General features: G+C 48.7%; 1 protein-coding gene across 1 annotated transcript in view; it reads right to left on the bottom strand.

Moving 5' to 3' along the window:
* Positions 1-1,539: 1,539 nt before the first annotated feature.
* The window catches only part of LOC135376501 (mesoderm-specific transcript protein-like), a 79,765-nt gene continuing 68,427 nt past the window's right edge, over positions 1,540-12,877 (bottom strand). Inside the window, exons 10-11 of the mRNA XM_064609011.1 lie at positions 8,347-8,407; positions 1,540-1,711 (exon numbers count right to left, since the gene is read on the bottom strand). Of these exons, the coding sequence (XP_064465081.1) occupies positions 1,561-1,711; positions 8,347-8,407 (212 nt within the window). The 3' untranslated portion in view covers positions 1,540-1,560. The remainder of the gene's footprint in view (positions 1,712-8,346; positions 8,408-12,877) is intronic.

Below are 12,877 nucleotides of genomic sequence, written 5' to 3' on the forward strand. Positions count from 1 at the left end.
CCGGCACGAGATAACCTCCTTCAGCCCCTTTTTCCCCTGTTTGCCCGCTACGTTGACGCCGGTCACAAAACAGACTTCGTGACCGAACTAATGAGCCGTGCGGAAGAAAGCCGCCAACTTGCCCGCACCTACACTCTGATCTCCCAATTGAACCAAAAGGACCGTTACGACTCCGCGCACTCAGACCCCTTGTACCAGTTGGGCGACCTCGGCTGGGTGTGGAAACCGGACCGGAAAGTTTTGCTCTCCGAGAAACTCATGCGACGGTACTTTGGCCCATACGAAGTGCTTCGCCAATCTTCGCCAGTAAACTATGTCGTCCGCACGGCTGACAGCGCGCAACGCCGAACTCACAGGGCTTCAAAAGAAGACGTCGTACACGTGTCGCGCATGAAGCAATACCACAGTCCCAACCATTGATAAGGATGATCAATACCTCCACGGGGGGAATAGTGATACGTGACGAAGTGTGGGTGCCGCGCGGTTTAGCGCGCGGAGATTCATTCTCTCGGCTGCCCGGTTTCCGGCTGCTCATTAAAGCTTGCTGCTCTCCTACCCTACAACTTGCGTCAATATATAGGTTTGTCTCGCGAGCTTCCACAAATTCGTGACTCGCGTGTGAGTCAAAATGAAGGGTGAGGTGTCTGAGTTTAATTTGACGCGTACACAAACAACACTGCAATGAGGAATTGCTTGTCGTATTAGCTCACCATAAAGATAATGTGTCTGTTTCTTCCTGCTTTTGATTTGAGACAATCACTTTGTCAATCGAAAGTTGAACTTCTGCAGTGCTACACCATTCCGCGTTTCTCTCTCCCCAAGGCAACATACCGAGATTGAACCAAGCTTGGCAAGAGCTTGGCTGGCCAACCGAACCGTGTTTGGCAAGTGCTTGGCCAACGAGCTCGCTCCTTGGTATAGAACTGCCCCCTAGCCGGGGGCTTGCCAAACCTCGCTCTGCCTATCACTATGCAACATTGCGCCAACGTTGGTTGGCCGAAAGAGTCGTTGGCCAACTGTCATCCGACTTTTTGCCAACCGTCAAAGCGTGTTTTCTTTCTTTTTTGTTTCGAATACTAGCTGCGTTGTTTTCAAGTTTGTTTGCAGCGTAGGCCCGACATTGGCCCGTCTTTATTATGCCGAACTCTCATTAGTACGCGCGCAACACGTCGCACAACGTTCTCGGCCAAACGTCGTTCACCCACCACCACGGTGAGCGACATCAGACCGACGTTGGTCCAAGGTGCAGTGGCCGACTTAGTCGTATGCCGACCAAAAACCGACCACTGGCCGACGGTCGGCAGTCGGCAATTTCCATTTGGGATAGCTATCGCTGTGAAAGTATTGTTTACATAAACATCGCTCTTCTGTGTTCAATTATAAAAAATATAAAAGCAGCCTCCTTTTCAATGATCCTGTGTAAGGAGAGGTTTGTATTTACAGCCCAATATAATTGTGTGCACAGAGTTGCCCCGAGAGTACAAATTAACGAAATGAACAAGTGCGCTTGCAGACATTTCACTTCCATTCAACTACAAGTACAAAGACACGAAAAATATTTTATTCCACTTCCGTTTTCCCCGCAACAGAAATGCCGTTGGCTTCTAGGAACGGCAGGTAGGCAACTATCATGTCCTGTGGCGCCTCCAGCTGTACGTAGTGGCCAATTTCTTTGGGCAGGATGTGAATACTATGCTGTGGATACATCTTCCTGCAAAAGCACCAGCAGTTCAAGTGTAAATTTCGGGTTATTTTTTAAATGGCGGGGACTGAAAACGAAACGAAAAGTTCGGTTCGGTTCGCCCTTTAATATTTGCGATTACCCGTAACGGTTTTCTCTAGGATGTATCTTCAGGCTGTACCAAAATGAGCTACAAAGTGCAAACCGGCAAAAATGAACACATTTATCCGTTGCGCTCCTAAAGGGTGCAGTGCCATCCGCAAGATGCAAGAAAGAATCTTGGACGCACATTGACCGTTTGAGGCATTCTCCTAAAATAATTTGTTGCGGTCTCTATTATCTCGTGCACATTCATTTCGCTCTCGCTGCAACAAGCTATAGAGCAAGAAAAGGTGCATGTGATCAGCCGTTAAGCAAACAGATGAGGAAACAAACAACGTAAAATGCTTCGTATCTTAAGGAGGCGCAACACAGGTCGACGAACATTCTCCAATTATTATACCTAATGAAAGAATGTAGTCCACAATATCCAAATATGAAATTCTTTTGCTTCCAGCGAGTGTCTTTAACACGAAACAATGCCATTCAAAGAGCATAATCCTCGCGAATCTCTCCTTATCCTTGGAGCCGTATCACATCACCATGTTCCAACGTATAACAACACCGAATTCTAGGCGCTGGAGGTAGGGAGATTTCGCTCTCCTAGCCAATGACGGACCCCAGTGAGACAAGGAAATCGGTTGTGGGAACATCGCGGTCACCTTGCGGAGCAAGCACTGAAAAGATACGCACGTAAAATAGAATGTTGAGTGTTTTCTTTTTCTTTTTTACGGTTTGAACTGGCTATCTTGGATTGGACAAGTGGGGATATGTTTCGAATTGACCTCACTTCCCGATATTACAACAACATGTATGTATAAGCGTCCCGCATTGTAAATGCCTGATGACGCCCAACGTCAAAATGACGTGTCGCTATTGTCGTCAGGACATCGCAGGGCGTGGCATGAGGGCGAAAGAATGCAGTGAATATTCAGTCGGTTTGGAGCCATTATTTACTTTTTTGCGACAATTTTTTTTTTGAAAACGTTCACCGTTGGCAACGTGCCAGAGTGCTTTAAAAAAAAAACGTGCCTCGTATACCTGTTCATTGCCCCTCTAAACCATCACGATAACACAGTTGATAACTCATAAGGGACGTACGCAACACATGTCATACGATGCGCATGTCATGTGATTATGCGTCAAAGCGCATAGGGTGGTAGTTGTCTACACAACTTCTGAATGAACCCAGGACAACACCGCTGACTGAGGGATACAAATATCGCATCCAAAGTTTTTCAGTTCACGCTTGAATCAATTCATATGAACCGGTAACAGAAATCACAGTTTGCGGTTCAAATTACGGTTTCGGTTAATTGGCGATGGTGAATTGCACTTAGGTTCCGGTTACGGTTCTCCAAAAAATTGGGTTCCAAGCGGTGTTCGGTTCCGTTTTGGTTTCAGTCCCTGTGCTAGAGCCCTTACATGTAAATTTCCAAATCCGGTAATGTGTATGTACAACATTAAGAGATTTAAGATCCCAGTATGGATTAAAAGTGATATACGGCATGAAAAGCCTCAGACTATTAACGCCTGCACTCAATAAGCTCATACTCAGTAGACACTGACGCAAGGCACATCTACGTAGCATACTCAACGTTAAATCGAGCTTGCCACATATCCCATGTGGCTGTGTATTTCCTGTCGTGCTTTCAACTTCTTCAACTCCTTGAACCGTCTCTTTACGTACAGTATTCTCTTTGACAAATTCCGACCGTTCGTAAATGGAGGGATGACTACATAACCGAACAAAGAAATGCCATACTAAGAGAAGCGCGTCTAACGAAGGGACAAAGACAGGACGACACACACACAGCGCATACTTTCAACAACAGCTTTACCGAAAAAAGATGCCGTGCTTCTCATAGTTACCAACGTGCCCAAAGTGAAGTGTTAACAAATGAACTGCCAGTGCCATCACGTCACCGGAGTTTACGTCAGCCCGGCCTCCCCGCATGCTTGGGTTTACCCGTCAACGTAGGGGGAACGAAAGGGACGAACTGAGACAAGGATGAGTAAATTATCTGCTTGTTAGCTTTTTCAGGTCGGCGTCCAAAGCAATACCACGTGTGATCGTCATGTGGACATGACGACATCTGCGCATTATGACGACCAGATGATGACCGCCCCAGCCCACGTCCAATGTTACTGCGGGGGATCGCATTGGTGAGGTTTACTTCGCCAGTCATATTGGCGGTTACTGTGGTATAGGGAGCATTCCAATGAAGGAGACTGGGGCCTTAGGACCCCGAGCCTCCCGGAACTTTTCCAGGAGCCCCCTCCGTAAAGTCTACCTAGTTGACACCCAAGATGAACGTTTCACGGGATATCCTTAGAGTAGCGCGCTTCGTGCGTGTCAACATGCAAATTCCGTAAAAAATTGCACAATACCCGACGGCACTGAATGAAAAGAGCAGCAAGCCAGCAAACATTTGCTAACCTCCCCACAACAATTTTTCGCATAGCCAAAAAAGGGGGGCGAGTACTCCGTAGCCTGAGGTGTTTGCGCTGGGAGGTCCCCTCAGGCGGATCGCAAGCTCTCCGCAAATGGCTCGTGCACGCCCTAATACCAGAGCAATAGGTTCTGCATAACGTCTCCCTCACCTTTATCCCTTCCTCCTCCTCCAGGGATGGCTAATGGCGCCATTCATCGAACGTCGTCCCACACACAACGCTCATTGGTTAGTAGCGTGGCCTGCGTCAGGCAACCGATCTGCTGGTTAGCACACAGCGTTCATCAGCATATCAGCGTTGGTTCATCAGGTATGGTTGCCTTTCAGACAACAATTGTTGAATACATACTGAGCATTTCTGGCGCAGCAGGAAATGAAGAATGTACTCTAGAGCTTCTAGAGCACCGCTGTGACAGCAATGGGGAAAATCAACTGGTCTTAAGCGGTAGTGTCAGTGAGCTGTAAAACCAGGGTGTCGAGCCGCAAAAAATACGGGTTCGGTTCAGGTTCTGGTTCGCGTTGCTTGGATTTTGTTCCGGTCCAGTTCCGGTTCGGACACGTCAAAAATTGAACCGGTTTATAAACCGATTCGCAGCCCCAAACCGGTTCGCGAACCGGTTCAAAGCTTCCATTTTATATCTCCTATGCAACTGCTTTTATCAGGAAATGCGTGGCTAGCAGTGATGGCCACTAACTACTCCTACAGTAGTTTAACTATAACTACTAACTACTTCGCGAAGTAGTTTAACTAGTAGTTCAACTACTTTTCAGGGGAGTGGTTAAAACTACTTCTTTAACTACTGCAATGTATTTTAACTACATCTATAACTACTAAACGTTGTCCATCAACACCAATCCCTTGTGCTGTTCTTGGACATCTATATATGAATGAATGTAGACGCTGGTATCCTGTGGACGTTTTGAAAGTGCTCTACATCTCTCATTCAATCTCCTATGGAGGTAATATTCTTCCAGTAGGGCACAGAGATAACACTGAAAAAAAAAATTCCTAAATTAACTCACGGGGCAAAACTTTCAAAATTCGATTATGACCAAGCAAAAGAGGGCCAATTGCCGCGTGTGTGTGATGTCATACCCCCAGCTACCCTACTTCAGAGGGGAGTCGGGAAGAGCTGCTGCTCAGGGTTAACGCTGGTAATTTTTCGCTTGGGTAGTAGATTCACAATCGCATGCGGTGGAGCTGTGGAACACATCAGCTGAATATCGTTTACTTCGTCCGCAGAATGTTTTGCGTATTGCAGTCGTGCCTATGAGTGAAGAACAATGGAGATGTTGGACTGACCTAAATGTGTGTTAAGATTCAATCGTTTCGTTACGTTCAACGCTGTCTGCGTTGCAATACAATACTGGTTGAGTGAACCCCTTGCCAGGGGAACATAATCAAGATGGGATTGATTTTGCGACTCGCAGGAAGGAGAGTTGCACAACGGGATTTACACCTGCCTATTTGGACCGCAGGCGAGAACTAGCGCTTCACCTCAAGAACACGCTGCGATCAGTCAGAGCAAAACCCAGGCGATCGTATGCAAAGTGCGCGAAGAATCTGTGGGAAAGACTCTAGACTGGCATTTGTTCAGCCCGCGAGAATCATGAGGTCGCTCGACAGGAGGTTCACTGCAATAAACCCGTAGGAGACCGAAGGTGAACGCATACCCCCAACGAAACAGCGAAGGGCTCTCGGGATCTCTCGCTGACCGGTGGAGCTGTACATATCGCATGAGCGCGTAACTCACTCCGCTTACTTACAGGTGCAAACACTGTAGTGTTGACAGCATGTCCTGTCTCAAGGCTTCCTATCTGCGCATCTCGGACAACGGGAGGAGGAACCCGATCCAATTGCATAGCGATGCCCTTCCGTCCACCGAGGCCTGGTCTCCGAAGCAATTGCTTTCCGGGTGACATCTTGTTCTAATTTTATTCAGGGGCTACTTGACGTCTCGGTCCCCCTCAGCAGCATAGCCATTCACCTTCCTGAGCTGCTTAGTAACGCCAACGCCGCCTGCCCGTAGGCTGCAGTATGTGCCAAGACCATCGGCACCGACGACCCTGGTACAAGTCAGCTCATGGGTTGGGGGCTGCAATATTCGTTCCCGATTTGTCGTTATACAAACCTGTCATGGCAAACGAGGCGCGATCTAACAAGAAAAGTTGCCACGAAATGGTGGTGGTGGCGGTGGTGAAGATGAAAACTGCTCGCCGTGGTTGGCCACGCTGAAAGCGGGCAGCGTCACGACTAAAACGCGGGAAAAAAACTACACTACACTATTGGCATGATATAAGACGCGTTTCCATTAGGAAGGCAATGAGCCACGAAATGAGCACCTGAATTCGCCATAAGAGCAGCGCATGTCATTTCGGCCTATAGGAGCTCGAAGCACGAGCGTGTCAGTTGGAAATAAGCGGGAATTAACCTGCCGTCGTGACAACGTGTAGTTTCAGTTCTCTTGGCCTGTGTGACACGGGTAGGTGTGACCCAGAGCCACGGCGTCGAACCGAAACGTTATTCGTTCCGGTTCTATCACAAACGGTCCGGAACCGGTTCTGCTCCGGAGCAAAAAAAAATAACGGTTCATACCGGTTTTAACTGGTTCCGCTTCTGGTGTGCATACTCATTCCCAGAAAAAAAATCAATGTTGAAAAATGTAAACCCATTTATTCCGCATACATGGTATTCAATATTAATAGGCAGCTGAGAAATTGGTAGCTCCTGTTTCCTGTAGGTGACTGTCTGTTCAAATAGGCTTTCTCCTTTCTTGAAGCGCTTGATACAGACGGACTTGTTTGTCGTCATGTCATACGTAAAGTACTTTCTTGTTGGATTGGTGCGATCGCGTCCTATCCGAATGTCTGTTGCTGCTTCCTAGCCAGCAACCACCACCGCACGAGTAGGACGCAAATCGAGGAACACCTTCACTCACAAACGCGCTCGACGGCTCCGTGTTCTTTTCTTCGCGTTCTGTCGACAAAAGAGGCGTCACTTCGCACGCGCTTGCCCTCGCGGATACCTAAATGTATTCAACTTCGCTGCTCTCAAACAAGGGACACGTTGCGCGACATTACCGATAGAGAAGCAGTTACGGAGCCTCCTTGGGTCACTGTTTAGTTGAGTGTGTTTCCTCTTAAGAGGAACGTAACCAGATAGAAGAGTTTGGGCGGATGAAATTAAAACGAACACTACTGCACATTGGTAGAGAGTCACAACCGGTCACATGTACCTATGAGTCTATATGCACGAACGATAAAACATTACAAAGGGAGCCTAAGGGTCATAGTATACCGACATACATTCCACCGTAACCGTAACCCTCGTAAAGTATCCATGACTTGACTTCAGAACACGCGACGTCAGTTTCATTCGCCTATTCGTAGTCCAAACCGGCGAAGTTTTTTCTTGGACCGAAAACCGTTAAATAATTTTTTCGGTTTCCCTCCTGAGCGAAAAAAAAAATGTATACGGTTTCGATTCCATTTCTGTTCGCACCAAAATAGCGTTTTTTTCGGTTCGCTCCGACACCCTGCCCAGAACCCAGTGGGACAGCACGTGGGATTCCGACAGCACTGGATGTCAAACATGATATATAAAATGGTTGGAGTATATGTTTGATAGCAGTTCCTCAATGAGGAGGTCCTCCTTTGGGAACACAGGCTGTGTATTTTATAACATCAAAAACCCTTTTCTTACTTATAATGTCACGAGACAATTGTTCTAGAGTATTAGACTACAACAATTGTCTCGTGACATTATAAGTAAGAAAAGGGTACTCATAGGATACTCATAGATGTAGCAAAAGTTTGCCGTATTGGGGGAGGGGGAGCTATGTTTATTAGGAAAAAAGAAAGGAAAAGACAGCCACACTGAGGTCGGCTTGCTATTCCAAGAAAGGAAAAAGGGGAAAAGGAAAGAAGGAAATGAAAGAAAAATAAGAAAAGAAACGGAGAAGAAAAGGCAGAAAAGAAAAGAAGAAGAAAATTAGAAACCGTTCTATCCCAGCTAGAAACATTGAATCTCAAAAGCGTTTAAACCCACAAGCTAATGGCGTAGTTCCATTTTATAAAACCAATGCTTGAATAGAATATGTCTGGTGGTCTTACCGGTAATGATCATCAAAAGGAGGTGGATTCACGGGGTCCGCTGGGCCATAGATCATGTGCACTGCAGGGAAGAGGTGACATCATTACACATTGGCAAACGAATGCACCAGGAGAAATAATATTCGATACAACAGGGACAGTACAAATATAATTGCCCGCACAGCCTCTCCAGCAGAATTACTACGATGCGACATATTGCTTTACAGCTTAAGACCTACTGGTTGCAAGACATGCTCCCCAAGGCTGTTAAAAGCGAGGAAATTCCTGACAACTTCTGTACCAGTATCATAGTACTCGATATTACTTCAAGGCCAAGGACGTCAATAGCACGACCTATACGGATACGACTGTCATGGTTGTGGTCATACCGGGGCAAAGAAGCTCGGGGGAAAAAAACCTGCAGAGTGTGTGACATAAGGGGCACGGACAGATGTGCACGGGCGATGGGTTCTGCAAGAGAACAGGGACTCCGGGCTGACAGTCTGCATCGGCTTCGAGTTCTACCGCTCGGCTCTTGGTCCTGTCTCATATCTGGTCCTGGGTTCTTGGTTCTGGCTGCTGTTCTGCCCACCAGGCCTTTGGCTCGGAGTATTGCTTGGTTGCTGGCGTTGCGCTGTCCGCCCCGAGGGTTACTTCTGCTGGGTCTGCGTGAGAAGTGCTCCCAGTACAAGCGACAGGTCCAAGGTCTCGACCTATGCTCACAACCTGGTTTGACTCTGTCTCATGCTAGCTTCTATCCGAGCTACCTCTGGCGTCCACGTCTAGTGTAGGCGCTGTGAGCTGACCCGCTGTCACATAGGTTGACTCAAACCCTGCCGCATCACAACGACCATAATCATAGTCGCGGGATGGCGTAAGTATTGAAACAGACAGACAACATGGCGAGTTATATGCCTTCGAGTCACGGCGTAGCAACTGCAACGTCGTGCTTTCTGTGCGTGTACTTTATTTGGTAAAGGAAGAGTGAAACGTGATCAACACAAAGGTACGCCGCGTAGTCGAGAATTTAAACACTAGATAGTATATCAAGCGCAGTGATATTGGATAAGCTACCAAAGCCTTGCGGCGGTGCTGACGTAATTGACACTGGATATCACACTCCTCCCCCCCTCCGAAAAGAAACAACAACAACAACATATATATTGTGATGATGAAGTGGGGAGGTTTTCCACTCTAGGAGTGGAACGCTACCCCATAGCTAGGGGTCTAATATGAGTGGTGACAATGATCAGTGATGACGATGAGAGATGACGGGAATGATCGAAGTGGCGATGACGATGCTGGACGTGATCGTGGTGGTGGGAGTGTCCGAGGGCGCTGCTGGGGTCATAGTGAGTCCTTTAGGCCTGTCGCCTCAAAGAAGTCAACCACGTGACGTAAGGCCGCCTTGGAGTCGACCGCGGTGTCCCAAGGGCCGAGGATGGTCGACAAGTTGAAGGGGCGGCAGCCAAGGGTGGCAAGCTGCGACTGCAGTGTACGCCTCTCGTTGACATAGGTCCGGCAGCGGAGGAGTATGTGCTCAACGTTGGCAAGTACGCCACACTCGTTGCACATAGGGCTAGCCTCACAGCCTAGCTGGTATCGATAGGACGGAGTGACGGCCACATTCAGACGTAGCCTGTGGATGAGTGACTTCAGAGGACGAGGAAGCTTTGCAGGCAGTCGGTATGACAGCGTTGGGTCTACATTTCCCAAAGAGGACATAGTTGGAATGTCGAGTTGCCACTGTAGGGTAGACCAGGAATCGGACAAATGCCTGAGGAGGGATCTTCTGTCTCCTCTCGAGAGTATAATGGGCATAGAAGGTCGTTGTTGGTGTGCAGCGGCAGCGGCAGCGTCGGCCTCGTGGTTCCCAGTTATTCCGCAATGCCCAGGAACCCACTGAAAGGCAACGTAGTGGGAGCGATCTTGTAGGGACTTCAGGGCGCACAGGATGTCTATCACCACTGAGGCAAGGGAACCGCGGATGCCCATGTTTTTAATGCACAGGAGAGCTGCTTTGGAGTCTGTGTAAATTACCCAGTGCCGCGGTTCACAGTCTTCCGCATATGTCAAAAATAACAAGATAGCATAAAGTTCAGCGGATGTCGATGAGGTACGGTGAGATAGACGACACCCACGTGTAACAGACTGTGATGGAATGGCAAAGGCTGAAGATGAAGTGTCCCTGGTCGACGATCCATCCGTGTATACAGCGGTACTGTTGCGGTATTGAGCTTCGACGAAGTCAAGGGTAAGTTGCCTAAGAATAAAATCAGGATAGTTCTTTTTGTTGTTCTTGAGACCGGGGATGGAGACAGTGACAGACGGCGATGGCAACTTCCATGGAGGCACCTTGGATGCCGTCTGGTCGCCTATGAATTTGGGGATATGAGGTCCGAATGATGTCACAGCAGCATGAACCGTCGCGTTCCGTCTAGCGTGAAGCTTGCGAATCAGAGTGTGACCGTTATGATGGGCACGTAGACGCAGATAGTGGCGTGCAGTTTCCCGAGTACGGAGAACCTCAATTGGGATGTCCCTGGCCTCAGCCACTACTAGACGGGTTTCAGCGCCTCGTGGGACCCCAAGACATACCCGAAGGCTGCGCGCTAGCATGGCTCGAGTCCTTTGAATCAGTGTTTGAGGAAGTCCGTGTAGGACGGGAAGGCTGTACATCACTGAGCCACGAACCAGGGCATTGTGCAGCATGAGGAGATCCTTCTCGTCTCGCCCCCATCTCATACCTGCGAAGTGACGAATCACGTTGACCCAGCGTTGGACTTTCTGTTCAATGACGTCTATGTGTCGCTTCCACGACAAATTCCATGATAGAGTCACGCCTAGGAACTTGTGATATGTCACCTGCTCCAGTGGGCTTCCACCAATATACAGGCGATATCTATGCATGTCTTTGCGCGTGAAGGCTAGAACTGCGCTTTTCTCTACGGATATCTCCATTCCTGCCTGGAGTAAGTAGAGGCGAATGGCATCTAACGTGCGCTGAAGACGCTGACGGAGTGCTGGACGGGAAGTGCCTGTAGTCCAAACACAGATGTCATCGGCATACAGGGACAAGTTGACTTTCCGCTGAATGCAGGTTCCAATGCCCGCCATAACGGCATTAAAGAGGAGCGGACTTAGGACGCTTCCTTGTGGTACCCCCTGAGAGATGGGGAATTGCTCTGTGTCGCCTTGTCTTGTCCGGACGAAAATACCTCGTTGACTGAGGAAATCGGCTATCCAAAGCAACGTTGTACGTGAGAGCGCAGCGCTGTATAGAGCATGTAAGATTGATGGATGGCTAACGGTGTCGTATGCTCTCTTAAAATCAAGAAATACCGCCGCCGAGATCTTCCTGCCTCGTCGTGCCTCTTCCACCGACGTGACCAAGTCGAGGACAGAGTCTATCGAACTGCGGTGCCGTCGAAACCCAGCTTGCTCTTGAGGGAAGAAGGCACGGCTTTCGAGCCACCACTCAATTCTACGCAAGACCATACTTTCCATAACCGAAGCAGCTGGTCAGAGTTACCGGGCGAAATGATGCCAACTGGGGTGGGTGTTTTCCTGGTTTTAGCAACGGTACCACTTGGCCGACTTTCCACTGCCTAGGAACCTGTCCATGCCTCCACGAGTGATTGCAGATGTTCAGCAGGGCCTGAAGGGAAGTAGGGTCAAGGTTTCGAATCACTGTGTATGTAATGGCGTCGGGGCCTAGAGAAGACTTCTTGCATGCAGCTGAAATGGCTGACGAAAGTTCTGCCACGGAGAAGTCCACATCCAAGGCAGGGACAGCTGGTGGGTTGGCATGCTCGAGAATAGATGTCACATGGGCTGTATGGGTTAGGTACTCCTCGGTGCTGGTTACATTGGCTCCCTTCGTAATGACACGGCAGAATTCCCTGGCCACCTCTTTCTCAGACGTAGATGTTAGGAGCGCAAAAGCTCCAAGTGGGTTCCGAACTGGAGGGTTCTCCTTTAAACTTCTTGCGACTCTCCATATCCGAGCAGGGCTCTCAAAAGGTGATAAGGAGCAACAGAAGTGCCGCCACCGTTGACGGTCAAGGTTTCGGAGTTCTTTCTGGACAAGCCTACTCGCGCGTCTTGCTTCCTGTATATCAGAAAGATCTCCTGTCCGTCGAGCTTTACGTTCAGCGCGCCTTCGGTTAGCATGTAGTTGCTCCACACGAGGGTTATACCCTAAGTGACCAGAACACACGTTGACTGTTTTAGAGGACGAGGCAAGGGCATCGGCAACGACATTCTCTAGCTGATCCACAGAAAGCAAAGGGTGGGCCCTATCTCCACATGCTGTACGAAACGAACGCCAGTCTGTTAATTTCGCCGTTCTACATCCCACTCTCGTTGAATATCCATCATACGTGATGTATATGGGCACGTGGTCGCTTCCCCTGCCATCAAGGTCCGTGTACCAATGGAGCTTCCTATAGATATCTCTTGAGCAGAATGAGACGTCCAGAACGTCCGTAGTGAAGGACCTCCGCAAAAACGTGTGTGATCCATCATTCAGGATGCAGAGATCCATGCTCTC

This window comes from Ornithodoros turicata, unplaced genomic scaffold (genome assembly GCF_037126465.1).
Source record: "Ornithodoros turicata isolate Travis unplaced genomic scaffold, ASM3712646v1 ctg00001137.1, whole genome shotgun sequence".
NCBI classification, from domain to species: domain Eukaryota; kingdom Metazoa; phylum Arthropoda; class Arachnida; order Ixodida; family Argasidae; genus Ornithodoros; species Ornithodoros turicata.